Source organism: Rattus rattus, chromosome 9 (genome assembly GCF_011064425.1).
Source record: "Rattus rattus isolate New Zealand chromosome 9, Rrattus_CSIRO_v1, whole genome shotgun sequence".
NCBI lineage: Eukaryota > Metazoa > Chordata > Mammalia > Rodentia > Muridae > Rattus > Rattus rattus.
The window spans coordinates 45,964,172-45,983,689 of record NC_046162.1 but is presented as its reverse complement, the minus strand read 5'-3'; the positions used below and the strand labels follow the sequence as shown (position 1 = coordinate 45,983,689).

The 19,518-nt window shown below is 43.8% G+C and overlaps 1 protein-coding gene across 1 annotated transcript in view; it reads left to right on the top strand.

Annotated features, from left to right (window-relative positions):
* Shisa6 (shisa family member 6) overlaps positions 1-19,518 on the top strand; it is a gene marked incomplete at its 5' end in the record, with an annotated part of 295,916 nt that overhangs the window by 129,150 nt on the left and 147,248 nt on the right. Inside the window, one exon of the mRNA XM_032914165.1 lies at positions 6,411-6,506. Within this exon, the coding sequence (XP_032770056.1) occupies positions 6,411-6,506 (96 nt within the window). The remainder of the gene's footprint in view (positions 1-6,410; positions 6,507-19,518) is intronic.

The window sequence follows — 19,518 nt, the reverse complement described above, 5'->3', positions numbered from 1 at the left end:
CTTGGCTGGGTTTGAAATGGCATGTCAATTGAATTCTAGGTTTAAGTGTGCCTCTGCCAGGATGTTTGTTTGTCCCAAGAACAAAGGAGTGGGTCCTGACACTTTTTAAAAACAAAACCTTTATGTCTGAGTTTATGTGTGCATGTGATTACAGGTGCCTATGGAGGGCAGAGGGGGTATTGGATGCCCTAGAGCTGAATGTGCAGGTGATTATGAGTGCTGGGACGCAAACACTGGTCCTCTGTGGATGTCCTTAAACCACTGTCCTTAAATCTTTTCAGCCTCCCCATTATTATTAAGAGGGTGGTTTCAGTTCCTATAGATTTCCTGTTTTATGACTTTAGATTGAACCTTTTTTCTTTAATTTTAAATAGGATTTGTCTTAGGGTTCCCATTGCTGTGAAGAGACACCATGAACAAGGCAACTCTTATAAAGGCAAACATTTCATTACGGCTGGCTTACAGTTTCAGAACTTCAGTCCATTATGATCATGGCAAGAAGCATGTCAAAATGCAGTCAGCCATGTTGCTGGAAGAGCTGAGAGTTCTACATTTTCATTGAAACGAAGCCAGGAGCAAATTGTTTCCAGGCAGTTAGGAGGAGGGTCCCAAGGCCCACCCTCACAGTGACACAGTTCCTCCAACAAAGGCCACACCTACTCCAACAAGGTTACACCTCCCAATAGTACCACACCCTGGGCCAATCATTTTCAAACCACCATAGCACCTTCTATCTGGCTATATCTCGATGTTGATCCCTTCTAACAAATTGTTTGAAGACTTGATTCTTTCTCTGGATCTAAAGACTGACATCTTCTATCTGCTCAGGAAAACAACAATTAATTTTTATTTATTGCTTCTGAACTGTCCCTTCTGTCCCTCCTCAGGGAGTCTTACTTGAAATGGCTTTCGACTCCTAGAGTGTCTGCCTGTCCTACAACTGTTATCTCTTTGTCTTTCTCACGTCATGTGCAGCACGCATCTCTCCTTGAACACAACATCACCAGTTTTCCTCCCCATGCAGTCTGTTGTCCAGGAATGTAGCAGGCCCCCATTTTTGCTTGGTTTGTTTCTGCCTCATGGTTCCTGAAGTAACTTCACAGATTCTGTTGAGTCTTATAGAAATTGCCATTTGGATACGATCCCATTTCCCCATCCTGTTTCTTGCAGCAACTCTCCTTTATAGGAAGAGGTCTTTCTAGCCTTTTCTTTTCAGAACCAGGAGCACACAGCCCAATTTCAGGAGCCCAGTCTTGACCTCTCTGCTTTAGAAATTTCCTATCTGGGAACAGTTTCCCCTTTGTACTATCTCTGATTTGTGGCTCCCAAAGAGATTTGGGAAGGGCATGGGATTCTGACAGGGAGTCAAGACAGCCTGGTTGGAAACCAAGACAAAACCAAACTTTAGTGTTTTGTAAAAAGCTGTCAGTAGTTCCAATGAGGGCATGATGGTAGCACCTGGGGAATAGATGTCATCTCAATGGTCTTCCACCCAGTTGTATTCAGCAGGTTGTGACATGCATGCTCTAAAGCCTGAAGCCACCGTACTCCTGCTTGTAGAGGGTATGTTTCTCTGTCCTGTGGCATGGAGACTCTTGAGCTTCTTTGTCAACATATTTCACACAACCCTTGCTTGCTTCTACCTACAGCCCTGGTACATTCATGGTTGCTTTTCTGTAATTCCAGTTTCCATAAAGAGAACCTGTTGTCCCTTGTCCTCTGGCCCTGGTAGCTGACAGACAGGGAGATTGATGGCAGTTTCTACTGGATGGAGAATAGAATGGTTCTTTGAGTGACATACTGTGGAATTGGAGGTACCTGCCCATGTCCTTCACATCAGTCCATCAACTCAGTGCATCATCATCAGGAAACAGAAGAGATACTGACTCCTTTCTTCTGATTGACCACTGGCACGGGACTTCTCTTTTTATCAGTGCATCTTCCCTTGTTTGTACAGAGGTTTTTTTATATCACTCTGGACTTGTTTCTGGGTACAGCTGAAGACTGATCCTTTACTAGTTCCAACAAAATGTGGCCTTTGAGGATTGCTATCATCTGTTTCCCCTGGTGTTTGGATGTTGTTGCTGCTGCTGTGACCAGACGCCTGCCAGAAACAACTTCAAAGGCAAAGTGTTTGATCTAGCTAAGAGTCTAGAGGACTCAGTCCATGGTGGGTAAGGCATGACAGAGTGGATCTGTGTCAGGAAGGAGAGGGCACTGAAGCTCTGCCTGCTTTCTCTATGTCTCGTATTTCCAATGCTCAGCCTATGGTATGGTCAGGGTGAGGCTTTCCTATAAGTCAGTTCTCTGTGGATGCATCCTCATGCTCCTCACAGGCGTGCCTCATTAATCTTTAGGGTTATTCTACATATGGTCTAGTTGATAGCGAGGATTAATTATAACAGTCAAGAACTTATTAGAAATACAATTTTCAGGACTAACTACCCACCTAGAAGATTCTGGAGGTCGGTGACCTTTGTGCCATCCTGGGTAGTTGGGTGCTCACTCAAGTTTGAGGACCACTGAGCAAACCAAAGTTGAGGTGGTCACTGTGCTTTCCATATCAACCACATAAGCTAATTCCAGAAAAGCACCTTTAGAGATACCTTTGAAGATCACATAGGAGTTGGGGTGGTGTATACCTTTATTTCCAGCACTTGGTAGGTCGATATGTGAGTCTAGGGACTTTGAGGTCAAACTGGACGCCACCATGAGACCCTGTTTTAAGACAAAGAAGGAATCTGTAGGATTGGTTTCCACATAGCTTTTCAATTTGATTAACTTAAAATTATGCAAACCGAATTGACCCCAGAATTCTTCCAACCTCTACTATGCTCCTGGTACTGCTTCATTAGCTATCAACACCATTTATTCTTTTTTTTTTCTTATGCAGAGTCAATTCCCATGAGTTTGGATGTTGCCACCTAGAATTTTCCTCCTAGGGTTTCTACTATTTACCTTGGGTCCAGTCTTGGAGAAGAGTAACAGCTGCTCTTCTCAGCTGAGGGTTGCATAGACATTTTGGACTTGGAAGGCCGCAGACCTGGGTGGGATTGAAGAGGCACTGTTGCCCAGTTCTGGTTTTTATGAGGCGTTGAAATAGCCATGTACCCATAATGAAATGAGTGTAGTCTTTACAGTCAGATGGCTAATACAAGTACAGACATAGGTGTCTCCCAGTTTTGACCTCTTAGTCTCAGTTTTTCCACCAATAAAATTGGAGGTGATATTAAAACAATAAATGTAATAAATGATTTGCAAGCAGTATTGATTAAAAGGTAAAGAAAGTAATATATCCAAAAATGTGCATAAACTATAAAATACTAAAAAATATCATCTATTGTTATATCAAAAGCCATGCTTGCAGAGAGTCTCCATCCCTCTGCCTGTCCTTCAGTAGAGTGATCCAGAATCTTCAGTTCTCTTTCAGACAGGCAGAGCCCCAGAGCACTAGAGTAATGGTTAGTCCTGAGGGACCTTGTTCTTCTGACAGGTAAGAATGATTTGTAAACAGCACAGGCTCTGTTTTATGTTCCATCTTCCTTAGTATTGATTTGTTTATCAAAATTTTTATTTATAAGGAGCACAAAAATAAAGCAGCCCAAATTCTGCAGGATGCATCACAGGTTCTGAATTAATGAGGTCCAAATTTATGAGGGCTCTGGATTGTTTCCTCCTTTCTACGATGGAGTAAGGGAACAATTGTGCTTGTTATGGAAGAGAGGGTCCTGGTGTGCCTTTGGTTGGTAGCATGTACCTTTTACATGCCTCCCCTCTCCTCTTGGGAAGGATGATTTGTCCAGCTGCCAGCAGCTGTCACATAGCTTGAGATTTGAGCAGAAGCCTTCAGTTCGGCGCTGACAGAGCCATAAAGGTATGAATCCTTACTACACTTCTCCAACAAGAATGTCTCCTGTAAAAAGCTGAAGAGTGAATGATGTACTGCTTTTCAGAGTCATGGGACCAGTGGCAGGGTTCTCATGACATTGTTATCCTGGAACCAGGGACCCTGATAGAATTGCAAGCTCTTGATTTTTGTCTCTTGTCTGCTAAATCCATCCATTTAAAATATCTCTAGTATTCTGATCTATGCTCAGGATTGGGAACTGGGCTAAGAAGGAAGGAACAGGAAACAGGCTTCACTTTCCAGAGGAAGATTTCTAGAGCCTGAATATAAATAGCACCTGCAGGGGCCCCAGAAAATGGTCAGTGACCTTCCCTGTTCACATAAGTCATTGAGTTTGGGTTGTTTCTCTACTTGTCCTGGGGCAGGCAATGGGCGTTAGCACTAGCTATTCACTAGAAACCAAGGAGCTTCTTTAAAATATGTCTGATTCACCGGCCTCAGGGTCAGAATGTCTGAAGCTTGTCTGGGCTTCTGAACTTTTCAGAGTTCCAAGTTACCATGTGTTGAAGCCTCCAGTACATGTTTGCTAAGAGAAAACAATTTTGTTTTGTTGGCATGAGATATAATTTTTCTAGATATTTATTTTGTATTTATATTAGAAATTTTTGCATTAACTGTAGAAATAAGTTACAAAAAATAATAGCTAAAAAGAGAAATAATTAGCTCTTAGATGACAAGGTACTTGTGTATTTTCCTTCAATCACTTTTCTCTGTGACTTTTTTTAATGCACCGGCTGCATATGGTTCTTATCATACTTAATATCTCATTTTCAAAAACCTTTTAACTGTATATATTACAAGTTCAGTTTGTAAAGCACAGTGTGGCGATCTGAATACTTAGAGACTTTCCTTCACATCTGTGTGTGTACTGAGGGTGTTTCTTGATGGAGTTAATTCTTCACAGTATTTACAATGCCCGTGTTTCAAGCACACCTATTTGAATGTCACAAGTATAATATTAGCTTTTTTTCTCTCTAAATTTCTTCTTTCATGGTCCTTAACCTGCCCTTGTCTTTTCCTTACCTCAGTGCACATGAAGAGGTCCGTACCTTGCCAGTTAGAGGATAGAGTTTTATTGCATGAAGTCAGGAAAGGAAAACAGAAAGATGTTGCCAGTGTTTTATAGCCACCATTCCACCTGCCAGCTCAGCTGTTGCTGTGTTTCTTTTAACTTGCTGGTCTGTGGTCCCATGAGTTGTGTATGATTAATGGATACACACGTGCTCACACACACACACACACACACACACACACACACACACACACACACACAGAGGGGGAGGGAAAGGGAGAGAAAGAGGGAGGAAGGAGGGGCTGCCATTAGGCCCATTCCTTCTTGCTTTAGAAGAGAAGAAAAAGAAAGGTGAAAAGCAAAAAAGAAAACCATCTAGTAACCGTAGACAAGAATTCGGGCAATACAGAAAAGTAACACTCATGCACCAATCTCTCCAAGGTAGCTGTGTGTCCTCTGTTTTTAAAACACTTTTTGAAGACTTTATTTACTATTTTTGTGTGTCTAGGTATTTTGCTTACATGTTTTGTCAATACACCAGATGCATGCAGAGGGCACAGAAGCCAGGAGAGGGTGTTGGACCCTCAGAATTACAGATGTTTGTGAGGTCTCTGGGTGCAGATGGGTGGCCTTAATCACAGAGCCATCTTTCCAGTCTACACCTGTGCATCCTATCTCAACCTTTTCATGTCTTTTTATAATGTAGTTACCTGAAATTTTACAGCTCTGTTATTGTATTTAATATATCACGTCCTCGACACTTGCTAACTTTAAGAAAGGATGGTGGGACAAGGTTAGGGGCCCTCACTTCGCTTGGTTCTCTGTCTGACTTGTTCTTCAGGATGGCAAAACTGCAGTATGCAAGTAGTTATGATTTTACATCTGGGATTTCAATCTCTTCTTGGACTTCAAAGACATGGTGTGGTCATTTCTGGTGATATGGGTTGGTGTCCATGAGCAATGATAACAACCCTGGAGCACAGGTCAAACAGCTCACACTCTATTGTGCCATGTTGCCAAATTCCAATGTTCAGCAATCATTTTCAACTTTAGATGCTTCAACTTGCCATGAGTTAGTTGATCAGGATGCGACTCTACTATAAATTGAGGAACATTCTAGTGTACTTAGTGGTCATTCTGAAATGCCACAGTCAAACCATGTGTCGTCCTTTCCTCTACTTTTAATGAAACATTAGTCTCTGTCACATAGTTATATACATATATATAATATATTGTATATAATATATATATAAGCTGTGTGTATAACATATGTGTATATATGTCTCTGTATATATATAGCAATATATTCTCAGCAATATATGTGTATATATTATATTTATTATAATATATATGTAATATTTTTCTTGACCTTGTGGCTTAGCTGCTGGTTTGAACATAATCACACCATCATTGTTGGGCAAGATGGAGCTGTGATTGTCTTCTGTGTTGCTGTCATGAATGCGTCAGGTAATTCTGACCATCTTCTTGCAGGGCATTATGGGAAGGATGCTTACCGAAGTGGAGGACCAGATCTCCATAACTTCATCTCATCTGGATTTGTCACATTAGGAAGAGGACACACGAAGGGTACAGTGGAAACCATTTTTTACTAAAATACAGAGGTTGCCTAGGGAACCCCAATCTGAAATGTGAAGATGGTGTAGAGTCCCGAGGCTTACCCAGGAATAAGTGGGGTAGCTCCATGGCAGCATGCCCTGGGCACAGAGATGACCAGGTGGTCACATTTATGACTTTAGAGGTCAAAAGACCTCCAAGACACATCCATCCTGCTCTGTACATGATGGGGACACAAATGTTGGTGGCTCCCTGTGGGAAGGGACCACAGGCAGCATGGTGGGAAATGCTACCAATGGACGCAGTACTTGTAAAGTGTGTGTTTGCCTCTGGGCTGTTATTCCCTTCCCTTTCAAAAGTCCTATCTTATACTCAATGTCAATGTTCTGTATTGTGAGTTTCTAAGCCAGCGTGTATGTGGACAGTTTTGGCTTCCTCGGTGTGTCTCTGTAAAACTCTGTGATGTGGGCACGAAGGGAGAGGTTATTCAGACCTTCAAGCTGCAAGATGAAAGCTAAGCTAGCGTTTCTGCCAAGCTGCTTTACGACCTAGCTGACAGCTTGCAGAGCATCTGCGCAGGGGTATGGAATCCTCCACGATTCTGTCTTTTGTTTAAATAGTCCTACTAGTGTTGTGAGCATTCTGTCACTGGATCCCCGACTCCTTTGATTACCTTCCCAACACCTGTGTGCTGTTATAGACCAAATGTGAACCCTGTTGTTGGGATGCTCCATTTCTGTCTTCCCCTGAAATATTTGTCTGTTTCAAGTGTGAGTGAACAAGGACTTCACATTTTCTTACCTTCTGTGCTCCTACTTTTTAAATTCCCTGTGACGTGTGTTTATCCTATAGAGAAAATGATAACTGTATCTGTGTATGTATTTTCTGTTGTCTATTTGTGTCTAAATAAAGTTTATTGAGGATACAGGTGGCACTTGTGGCTATTAAGAGTTGTAGCTGTTGCAGAATGGGGGGATGGGCTACACAGTTAAACACAATCAAACTACCCAAGAGACACTTGTACCAACTCAAACCTGGAGTTACCAGCCCCTACATCTTCACTTAGTGGTAATTACTGATTGCCATGAAACAGAGGCTTTAAAACTCAATATTTTAAAGCAAAACAAACACTTAATATCTCCCCTGGTTTTCGTGGATTGGGGATTTGGAAGCTACTGAATTTGGAGGATCTCTTGTGAGTTTTAAGTCACCATGTTACGCAAGGCAGGATCATCTAAAGTATTGACTGGTGTTGGCAGATATAATTCCAACATGTCATACTTCCATGGTACTATATTGACAGGAGGCCTCTGTCCCGCCCCATAACACTCTCTCTGTGGTCTTCTTGAGTGATTTCATGTGTTGGCTGAACATCCCTGGAGTGGTTGATTCACAGAAGAAAAAGACATAAGCCACAGTGTCTTTTATGACCAGATGTATTGATTACACACAGCATGATTTTCACAATATCTTGTAAATGTGAGTTCTTTTCAGAATAGGAGATGGCTATCCAGAGACAAGAATTATCTGGGAGGTCAGGACATGGGGCACCATTTGGGAAGCTGACTTTTTACGACATATACCTCATGGAGTGGAGTTACTAATTTGTTTTTCAAACAGAATCTAACACCTTGCCAAGACTTCTCAACTGTATAGGTTCCCACTCTTATCCCAGCCCCTTGAAGGTGGTTCAAACCATAACACCAAGCAGTGAACTCTTTGTATTGAACAGAAAGCAAATAAGAGGTAAAATACAAGGTCTCCTTGTGTTGCTCAGTTTGCACTGTGGAAGCGAAGTCAGGTCTTGACAACATGTAAGAGAATGGCATCAGAGGAGGGTCCAGAGATACCTGTGGGAGGAAGGGAGTTACTCTCACCAGGGATGAGTAGTGAACAGAGAACCACACGCTAGGCAAGGAAAAGCTTGCAGTAGAAGTGCTCTTGTGTATTAGAAATAAGAAGGAAGTGTTTATGGTCCTATGTAGCAGCAGAGCTACAAGGCAGAAGTAGGTGTTGGGATTGTTCCAAGGTTACCTGGGAGATGGAAACATGGTGAGAATATCAGAGCTTCTGCCCAATAAACATCTTCCTAGACCCCCATGAGGGGTTCCCGAATCAAGAATTTTCTCTAAATGATATTTGCCAGAGAAGACTCTGGATGTGGTCAACCTTGACGTCTAGTAAAAGACATCATGAGGTCTGAGGCAGGAAACATAAGAAGGAAGCAAGTTTTGAGGACAGTGCTGAGGTTTTCAAGCTATAAAGCCCACAGCCATTATGCTAAGTTAATAATCTCAACAACAAAGGAAGTTGCAATGTGTCTCTCCAGCACTTGCAGCCCCAGATATGAGAAAGATCTGTGGTAGGACTGTGGATATTCTAAAGATTGCACAAATAACACCCGATTTATCTCCGACTCCCTGAGAAGGGAAGAAGCCAGGATTTGGTTTTAAAATTAATAAAATGCATAGATTTTAGCCAACAGTGATTCTGGGCAAATGGCCTAAAAATAATAAAAGTACAGAAGAAAACATTGTCAATGAGACGAGAAGAAGACATTATACTACAGGAGGGACATTTGGGGCAGCAGCATGGTGGGAAACACTGCCCATGGAACCAGCATCTGCATTTGTTCTAGGAGGGGAGAAAACAGAAGTATGAAGTTTTCTACCTGTATCTATCCATGGCTTTGGGTGATGACCAGGTGTCGCGCGCCCAATGTCCCGCCAGCAAGAACGACGCACGGCAACAGGATTCTTCTGCGAACAAGCCTTTACTGTGTTACAGCTCTTCTTAGTGTTACAGCTCTTCTTAGTGTTACAGCTCTCTTGAACAGGGACCCCGAGCAGCAAAATCGCTCGGCTTATATAGACAACAGTATGCTAATTATCTCTCAGGGATTGGTGGGGCTTGGATCACCCCACTACTTGTCCTCCAATGAAAGGCGGAGAATGAATCACCTCATTAGCATATTAACGGTCAACTGACACCTGGTGCATAAACCGCACATGTGCAGTACCGCTGTTCACCACTAGAGGGAGCCCTAGCAGTGGAACAAGCCTGCACATGCGCAGTAAGTCATTTATATCCAGGCAAAGCTGGATGTCGGCGCCATCTTTGTTTTGCCGCGCCGCTCCGCTCTCTACATCTCCCCCTTTTTTGTTTAATAAAATGACTGGTCTAGATCTGGGTGTCACGTCAATCTTGTCATTGCTCCTGTCTTAGGTCGTTCTCATCCAAACTCGGCCTTACCGTGGTCATAGAGTTACCCTATCGCCACTGGCCCCGTGGTCTTAGGTTGGTCCGAGTTCAAGAAAGTTGCCCGTCCCTGATACAATGACTCACATGACTGTGACAAAAAAATGATCTATAACTCTTGATCTTTCAAAGAGGCCAGCCATATGTTGGGAGAAGCACCCTTTTTAATGGCGGTCATAGCCTGGTAAACAACCACTTTGTGTCTGGCATGTTCCCTTTTTAAACGGCCAATAAGCCAGAGACCTACTCCGCAACCCAGGAGGACAATAGCTCCCCGGGACAAACATGCCCGCCCACTCCTTAAAAAGGGAGAAAGCATTGGTAACCCATGAGGTAAAGTCTTCAACTGTGATGGGGTCCAGCCTAGTGCTGTTGAGGACAGCAATCTGCATCAACAATTGTCTTGATAGTTGCTCTGCTTTCATGGACCAGTTTCCTTTCAGATAATTCGAGATTTCTTTGCTCTGTTGAAAATTCTGAGAAAAGTTAGCTTGCAAAGGAATAATGCATAAGCCTCTAAGAGAGGAAACACAAGACAGCTGCGTCATAGGATACAGTGCTTCAATTTGTTCTTGAACTAAATCTATCCTTTGATTGGCTAATAGAAGGCCAGATGCCAAATGGGTATTAAATTCTTCTTGTATCTCTAGCGCCATTGCAGTTCTTTCTACAATCTGATTGACAGTCTCAGTCGTCTGTATTTGATTGGTCATAGAGATTGCAAGAAGCTGACGGCAGCAGACAGCACAATGGCTGAAATTATGGCTGCCGTAATTCCAAAAATCTCTTTTGGCTCTCAGCAAAATAGGAAACCTATCTGGGTTTGCCTCCACTGGGATTGGCACTAAGGAGGGAATCTTAACCATCACTGCAGTGTCATTGGTGCCATCCCAGCATTCAGCTAAATAGCAGATTAGATCAGAGCTATTACAATTTAAAGCACCACTGCTTACATTAGTGCTTATCAGAAGAAAGGTGATCTAGCACATACTGAAGTACTAGTGGCAGTATTATTTGCCAAGAGGTTATTATATTGAATATTGATCAACCTGGTATCATTTTTTCTTGTAGCTGAAACATTATACAGCACGAAGTTCTCACCCATCAACCTAGCAAAGGGGGTCAGGGATGTATATGACCCTTGCTCATTGGACAACACCCATTGAAACCAAGGCCAGAGATTATGCTTGCCAGTCTTATTCTCAAAACAGTAGAATTGCTATGAACTGGCATGGGTACTGGCCAGGATCTGGCAATAGCCCACAGGGTGAGCGAATTAACCTGTATTACCTTTCCCAGTAGTAATAGTAGGGTTCGTAGTCTCATCTTCAGGAAGAGCAGAAGGCAATTTTCGAGTCAAGCGCTCAGGTACCCAAATTGGATTTTCTTGATTCTGCGGAAAAACACAAATCGCTCCCCTGGATCGTATTAGAATAGGATCCGGGCCTTTCCATTCTCCAGTGAGTACATCCTTCCACTTCACCTGATCCTTGGGTGGGATAGGCCACTGCCCATGGCGTTCTGCCGCCGAATAGTCATGGGCGTCTAAATTTAAGAAATTTAAAGTAAGAAGTGCAGTGGAGATGGCAACCTTGGGGGTTGGCAGCACCTCACCAATTCCCCCTTTTTGTTTATTTAAATAAGCCTTTAATGTGCGATGGGCACGTTCAATGATTCCTTGGCCTTGAGGATTATAAGGAAGTCCTGTCAGGTGTGCAACACCCATCTGATTGCAGAAATGTTTAAACTTTTCTGAAGTATAAGAAGGGACATTGTCAGTCTTGAGCAGCCTAGGAAGACCCCAAGCACTCCAAGCCTCAAGACAGTGGGCAATGACATGAGAGGCCTTTTCCCCAGACAAGGGAGAAGCAACTATGACCCCGGAGCATGTATCGATGGAAACATGCACATACTTTAATTTTCCAAAGGCAGGGACATGGGTAACATCCATCTGCCAAACCTGCAGGGGTCGAAGGCCACGGGGATTAATGCCCACATGTGGGGTGGTAATAAACGCACTGCAATTACCGCAGCGAAGCACTATTTTTCTGGCCTCTGCTCTAGAAATAGGAAAACGTCTGCGTAAGGTCTCAGCAGTAACATGAAATAAGGAATGGAACTGGGTGGCAGCTTCCACAGGAGTCAGCACAGCAAACGTAGTGGCTCTAGTAGCCAAATCGGCCAGGTTATTCCCATGAGACATTGGGCCAGGCAACCCTGAATGAGCCCTTATATGGGTGATGAAAAAAGGGGAATGCCGAGATAGTAATTCCTGCTGGATCTCCAGAAATATAGAAGCCACTGTACTAGTGGTTCTAATCATTCCCGCAACTTCTAAAGATTTAACTGAATTAACCACATAGGAGGAATCTGAAACAATATTTAATGGACTAGGGAACACTCGGAGCACTTCCAATACAATCTGACACTCAACTAATTGAGGGGAATTAGGGGTAAATTGCTTAGTTACCACTTTACCGTCATGTACATAAGTACCCAAACCAGTTTTCGAACCATCTGTATAAACAATATCCCCTGCCTGAAGGGGTTCCATACTGGTAACCCGAGGAAACACAAGGGGATGACATTTTTGCAAAAGGTCAAAATGGGGTGCCTGGGTAGTGATTATCAAACACCCCTGAAAAAGATGCACACAAGTATTGCCCAGTCATCATTTGTAGCGGCCAGCACTTGGAGCTGTTCTGCAGTATAGGGTATAACAATTTTATTGGATGTTTACCAAAATGAGTTACAGCTACTTTTAGTCCTCTCATAGCCAATTTTGCCACCGCTGAGGGGTAACACTCTATGGTTTTTAGCAGGAGAGGCTTGTGGGTGAATCCAAAGTAAGGGGCCATTCTGACATAACACTGCAGTGGGTAATTTAGCAGTTTGCAAAACACATAGCTCAAAAGGTTCATCAGGTTGTATCGTACTAATTGAACCTCAGAAAGAGTCTTCTCCACCTTTCGGAGGGCCTCTACAGCCTCCCTAGACAGGGATCGCGGGGATGTTAATTGCGGAATTCCTTCCAACATATCAAACAAAGGTTTTAACTCAGCAGTAGATATTTTCAGGAATGGCGCAGCCAATTAATATCTCCCAAAGTTTTTGAAAATCATTTAAGGTTTGTAGGTGATCTCGCCTGATTTCAATTTTTGTGGAGTAATAACTTCTGGATGTACAACGGCTCCTAAAAACTTGCCCATCAGCGATCTCTGAACCTTTTCAGTAGCTATAGTTAGCCCAAACTGTTGGAAATGTTTAATTAAGTCAGCATATGCTATCTCAAGCTCTTGAGGTTTGGATCCACAGAGGAGTATATCATCCATGTAATGAAGAATCGTTAGTGATGGATATTGCCCTCTGACAGGAGTCAGGGCCTGTTGTACATATAACTGACATATAGTGGGGCTGTTTGCCATCCCCTGGGGTAAGACTTTCCATTGATAGCGCTCATCAGGCTCCACATGATTTATTGCAGGCAGAGTAAAGGCAAACCTCTCTTTATCCTTAGGATGTAAAGGAATAGAGAAAAAGCAATCCTTAATATCTATTATAATAACCTCCCATTGCTTTGGCAAGGCAGAAAGAAGCGGAAGACCGCGTTGGACTGATCCATACAATTTCATTTGTGTATTAATTGCTCTAAGATCATGCAATAGTCTCCATTTTCCTGACTTCTTTTTTATAATAAATATTGGAGTATTCCAGGGTGAGCTTGAAGGTTCCAAATGTCCTAATTGCAACTGTTCCTTTACTAATTGGTGAGCGGCCTCCAGCTTTTCAGAGGAGAGAGGCCATTGAGGAACCCATACATCCTCCTCTGTTATCCACGGTATGGGCATAGCCCCCTCAATGGCCCCTAAGAAAACCCAGATCGTGACAATCGGGTTTTGCAGTGGGTTGAATTGGCTCTGTAGTTCCTTGCGATGCTTACCAATGCCTTTTCCTGGGACACACCCATATCCCTCACCATTCTCTGTGCTGGTAGGAATTCTCATTCATAAGTTTAAGCCCTAACTCAGCCAAAATATCTCTTCCCCATAAGTTGACAGGTAAGGGAAGAACATATGGGACAAAACTACCCTCCTGTCCTTCTGGGGCTTTCCACTTTAAGGGCCTAGAGCTAATAGTTGGACTAGCTTCATAACCTAAACCTTGTAATGAATGGGAAGATTGAGTAATGGGCCATTTTGTAGGCCACCATTTAGTGGAGATAATGCTTTTGTCTGCCCCTGTATCTAGAATTCCCTCAAATGTCTTTCCTTCAATGGTTAGGATCAGAGTAGGTCGAGCGTGCAAATCGACCATAAGATATGCTGAATCAGTGCCCGAGAGCCAAAACCCTTCTTTTCCTCTTTTTGTACTTCCCGACGAACTGGGCGTGATAACTGGGTAAAACAAGCAATTGTGCAATCCGGTCACCTGGGGAAATGGAGAAGAGACCTCGTGGGGAGGAGCACATGATCTTCAACTGGCCCTCATAATCTTGATCAATAACCCCAGGATGTACCACCAATCCTTTAAGAGTAGTAGAGGAGCGTCCTAAAAGCAGCCCAACTGTATTGGGTGGTAAAGGGCCATGAAAGTCAGAGGGGATAGGCTGCACCCCCATTTGAGGGGTTAGGACGATTCTGGAGGTGGCACGGAGGTCTAATCCTGCGGAACCCGGAGTGGCTCTCCTGGGGAGGTTTGATGAACCCAGGTTACTGGGGAGCTGGTTGCCCCATATATTTGAGGGCCCTGAGGCCCAGGGGGCCCGTTGCTGGACGCTTTTTTTTGACATATCCAAGGGTTTCCCGTTATGTCCTTCACTGACCTGCACTCATTGGCCCAATGTTTCCCTTTTCTTACACTTTGGACACAGTCCTGGGGCTTTCTTTGGATTAAAGCCAGGATTCTGATTCCTGCACTCCCTTTTCATATGACCAGGCTTCCCACATTGGAAACACGTGATGCCTCTGCTAGAGAGGCCAGGCCGCCTTTGTCCTTGTAATATAGCCGCAGCTAGACCGGTATTGGTAAGTGGTCCTCCTATTTCCCTACAGGCTTTCAGCCAAGCCTGCAGCCCCTTAGATTTCCAGGGGAGGATTGCATTGCGGCATTCTTTGTTACATTGTTCAAAAACTAACTGTTCTATTAAGGGCATGGCCTGGTCTTGGTCTCCAAAAATCCTACCAGCAGCCTCCATCATGCGGGCCACAAAATCTGAGAAAGGCTCACTTGGTCCTTGGATGACCTTGGTTAAGTTCCCGGACACCTCTCCTCTGTTAGTTAGAGCTTTCCATGCCTTGACAGCATTAATAGCAATCTGGGCATATACTTCCAAGGGGAAGGCAGTTTGATTATTGGCCCATTGCCCTTGTCCAGTTAACATGTCAAATGTCCAGGCAGGTTGTCCTGCTGCTGCATTTGCGCGTGCTTGTGCTTGGCAAGCATCATGCCACAATGCCTTCCACTCAATATACTGTCCCATGCTAAGGAGACAGGCCTTTGTCACAGATTGCCAGTCTGCTGGAGTCATGGCAATGTTTGCTAGTCTTTCTACCTGTGACATGGTAAAATTAGCAGTAACCCCATAGGCACGAACAGACTCTGCCAGTTCCTTAACTTGCTTGTGCTCTATGGGCTGATGAGAACGAACGCCATCGTCCTCAAACACAGGAAACATTTGCCTAAGTGCTCGCTGTGTTTCAGGTGGACAGAAAGAGTACTCACACTTCCCCTCTATATAAGGCGGGGGAGTGGAGGCCACCGAGGCATTAATAACTTTCGGTTTCTTCACAGTGGCTCTCCACCTAGGCCCATATCTTTCTTCCTCATATCTGGCTGCCTCTTCCTCTAATTCCTCCTCCTCCGACTCTGACAACTCTTGCTCAGAGTCACTACCAGTCAGTTCTAAGGCTTCTGATTCTTTTAATGGATACAAAGTATCCTCTCCGGATGATTTGTACTTCGTCCTCGGGGCATACCTATTTTTTCCTCCAGCGGCATTTCTTCCGCCTTTTGTATCTTTTTCACTTTTGTTTTAGTAACCTTTTTTTTTTTTTTTGGCTCCTAATTTCTCCTCTGCTCCGTTTCTGACATGCTCTTTTTGAATGTTCTGTCCTGCCTTGACTGTGTCCTCACATTTTAACACAACTAGTAAGAAGACAACAGTCACTATAAAAAACGAAAGCAACAATCCCTCCATGGCAAGACTAAATCCAAAAGGGCATGCCTCTCAGAGCTTGCCTTTTAATTTACCTTCTCGCAGTTCTGAATCCTCTTCAGCACACTGAAGGGTTCCCTCGGCACCAGCGATGTTGGTTCCTGGGTTTCGGCACCACTTATCGCGCGCCCAATGTCCCGCCAGCAAGAATGACGCGCGGCAACAGGATTCTTCTGCGAACAAGCCTTTTACTGAGTGACAGCTCTTCTTAGTGTTACAGCTCTTCTTAGTGTTACAGCTCTCTTGAACAGGGACCCCGAGCAGCAAAGTCGCATGACTTATATACACAACAGTATGCTAATTATCTCTCAGGGATTGGTGGGGCTTGGATCACCCCACTACTTGTCCTCCAATGAAAGGCGGAGAATGAATCACCTCATTAGCATATTAACGGTCAACTGACACCTGGTGCATAAACCGCACATGTGCAGTACCGCTGTTCACCACTAGAGGGAGCCCTAGCAGTGGAACAAGCCTGCACATGCGCAGTAAGTCGTTTATATCCAGGCAAAGCTGGATGTCGGCGCCATCTTTGTTTTGCCGCGCCGCTCCGCTCTCTACAACCAGGGCCAAGGGACTAATGTGCTATTCAAAGGCTGGAGGAAGGAGAGATGTTAAGTCTGCTTTCAGAGACCCACTTCCCCACTTCAGTACTACATCAACTGAGAACACCCCACTAAGTACAGTCTTCTTTGTCTGGGCTCCATGCTGTCTTCCTGTAGACCTTCACCAGGCTTTGACACATCACTCGGGACAATGCTGACATCTCCCACCTGTACATTGGTCAAATGCTGTAGTAGTTCTCTTTTCTGTAAAGATTGAAATCAGGTGTTTTCATCTAGAAATAAGAGGTGTGCATGCATGGGCCTCTATGGAATCATAGTTGTGTGCCATGTACACATTGGAATTTGGGCATGAACCCTCAGATCATTGTCAATAGATTGTAGCAGGAGACTCTGTAGCTCTTTGACTGAAAGAATCCAGCTTAGATACTTTCACAGTTTCAGGAGCCAGGGGAGTGAGTGGGTTGAACTGAACTAAGGTATTTGCAGGCTGGACTCCAGATAAAGCACAGAGCTCAGAAGGCGTCCCAGTCACCATGGCAACAGTGAAGCAGGATGAACAGCAAGAAAGAAAGAAGGTTCAACCAGCTTGCCTGAAAATGGCCTGTATGAAGCTGATACTACATAGGATCATTCTGTAATGTAGTTTTCTGTGAGGGAGGAGTGTATGGGCACATGGATACAGAGTAGGAAAACTCTTGGGCTCAAAACCAAAGGCATCATGACCCTCTATCACCACTTGCTTTCTGATCTGTAACATGGGACAACTTTCATGTATGGCCCATGCCTTTTCACCGTTAAGTAATGACTTAATTCTAAGAATCAGCCATTGGCTGGGAGTGTTCAGAGTTTTTCAAGGGTATTTCACATAATCCTAGACAACACACAGGGTATTCCCTGAATCCAGTGTTTAGGAAAATACATGCCAACCACATGGTGCTGTTATAATTGAGTCAATTTCACATAATATCTGGCTGTTAAAATTGATGTGTTTCAGTCAAAAGTGCACCTGAACTCATGGAGAATGCTGCCTTCACGTAGTGAATCCATCTCTTGACATAACTGCTTTTCAGATAAAACCAAAAGATAACAGACAAATAAAACCCACCACAAGACCTTTGAGAGTCTTGGTTGGATTCTTTCTTTGCAAGCTTGTCCATTTTGCTCAACAGTGGCTATTCTACAAAGCTCTCCATAGGCCTGTTAACAAGAACACCTCCTACCCTTTAGAAAACTGAAAGGATGCTGCCAGTCATCTGGCCCTGAACTCTGTATTTAGAGTGGTGCCAGCAGTAATTCAACCACGGAGGCGATGTGAGGATCATAGTTTCCTATATACATTTCCCCAGTCACTCAAAGTCCACGTGTGGATTAACACAACCCTGTTGGCCTTCATGGCATCTACTTGAGGAAAACAGGCTACTTTGCATTGAAGACATCAGATTCATGCTGGCCAAGAAAATAGCTATCATCTCTCCTTGGCTCAAGTCATTCTGAGAACTGATTGGGTTGAAACGACACACTGCCTGATATCTTAGTGTGGCATCTGAACTGAACTCTATCACTCACTGTCTTGATTAATGGTGTCCTTGAAACTTAAACTACATTCTGAGTCTTGGGACACACATGCCCCTGGGTAATGTTTACATGTAGACTTCCCATTATTGGCCAGGCTTGTAAAATAGTCTCTCAGAAATAAGGGGTAGTGGAGGGAATCAGGATGTACTGCAAAGGCTCTCTGCTTTAGGGAATGTCACTTCTTCCCTCTAAATATGAATACTTGTTTTAAAAGCAGAAGAACTCAGATACTATTAGATCTCTCATGATCTCCAGTAGTGAGACATGAGTGAAGGCTGTGGTAACTTTGGAGTGATGAGATCATTCCTTATTCTACAATATCTATCTTTCCAACTTTTCCCATGACAGGAAGGAGTCTTGCACAAAGCCTGTTTTACCTTAGAATACAGGGCTGTCCTCAAGGTCTCTTTGGGAGAGATGAGAGCACCAGGTTCTTCAAATTTTTTTCTGGAGGCTCGCTCTCCCAACCAGCCAGGATTTCTTGCTAGTACTATGTTTGTGCTCTCTCGGCTTCTAGAATAGCTTTGTGGCTACCAGTCTATCTGCCTAGCACTGACGTTGGTGCTGACTGGTCATCCAAGTTGGGAATCTCCCTTGCCATGAGCCAGTCTTGGCATCTACCTCCCTTGTCCTCTGCCATGTCACAACAGCCAAGCAATCAGACTACATCCAAGTCACTGTGGTCTGTGGCCAGGAGAGAATTTCCTTTCTATGAAGAGTTGTCTGAATTTCATGGGTGGCCTAGAAGTGGGACACATGCTCCCAGAGCCCCACTATATGAACCATGGCCATGTTATCCTAGAGTTTGTCCTCTACAAACACTAATAGCTTTGAGAAATAAATAGTCTCCAGGCCTTTCTGCTTAGAGCTAAGGCCTCCAGGCTATGTCATATTTCCCTCTAAATACTGATATAAACTTCATTAGATGATCAGTATTTTTTTAAAAAAATGGCAGAAAGAAGAATGTCACTAGAGGAACACATGCTTAAAGCCTGTCTCCACACCTCCTGTGTGGCCTGGACTTCTATAACATCTATTGGTAAGATAACATCACAATGCCACCCACTTTTCAAAGCTGATAGGAAGACTGAAGGAGAAACACATGCACCAGCATACTAAGGACTCGAGTAAGGCCAGCACTTCCTATGCTCCCCCGCCTCGGGGTGCTATAGAGTAACACAAGGGCACCTACCAGGGCATCTCTGGAGCTAGTAAGAAGGGCAGATTCTCAGACTCCAGCACAAACTGACAGGGAAACATCGTTTTAAGAAGATAGCAGATCATTCACACACACATGAAGATTTAAGGAACACCAGCACAAAGCAATTTCCCTTTTAAAATCTTGAGTAAATTCTCCTGAGGGAGCTGAAGGTCACATCCATCTCTGAGATTTGTTGGTCATACCAATCGC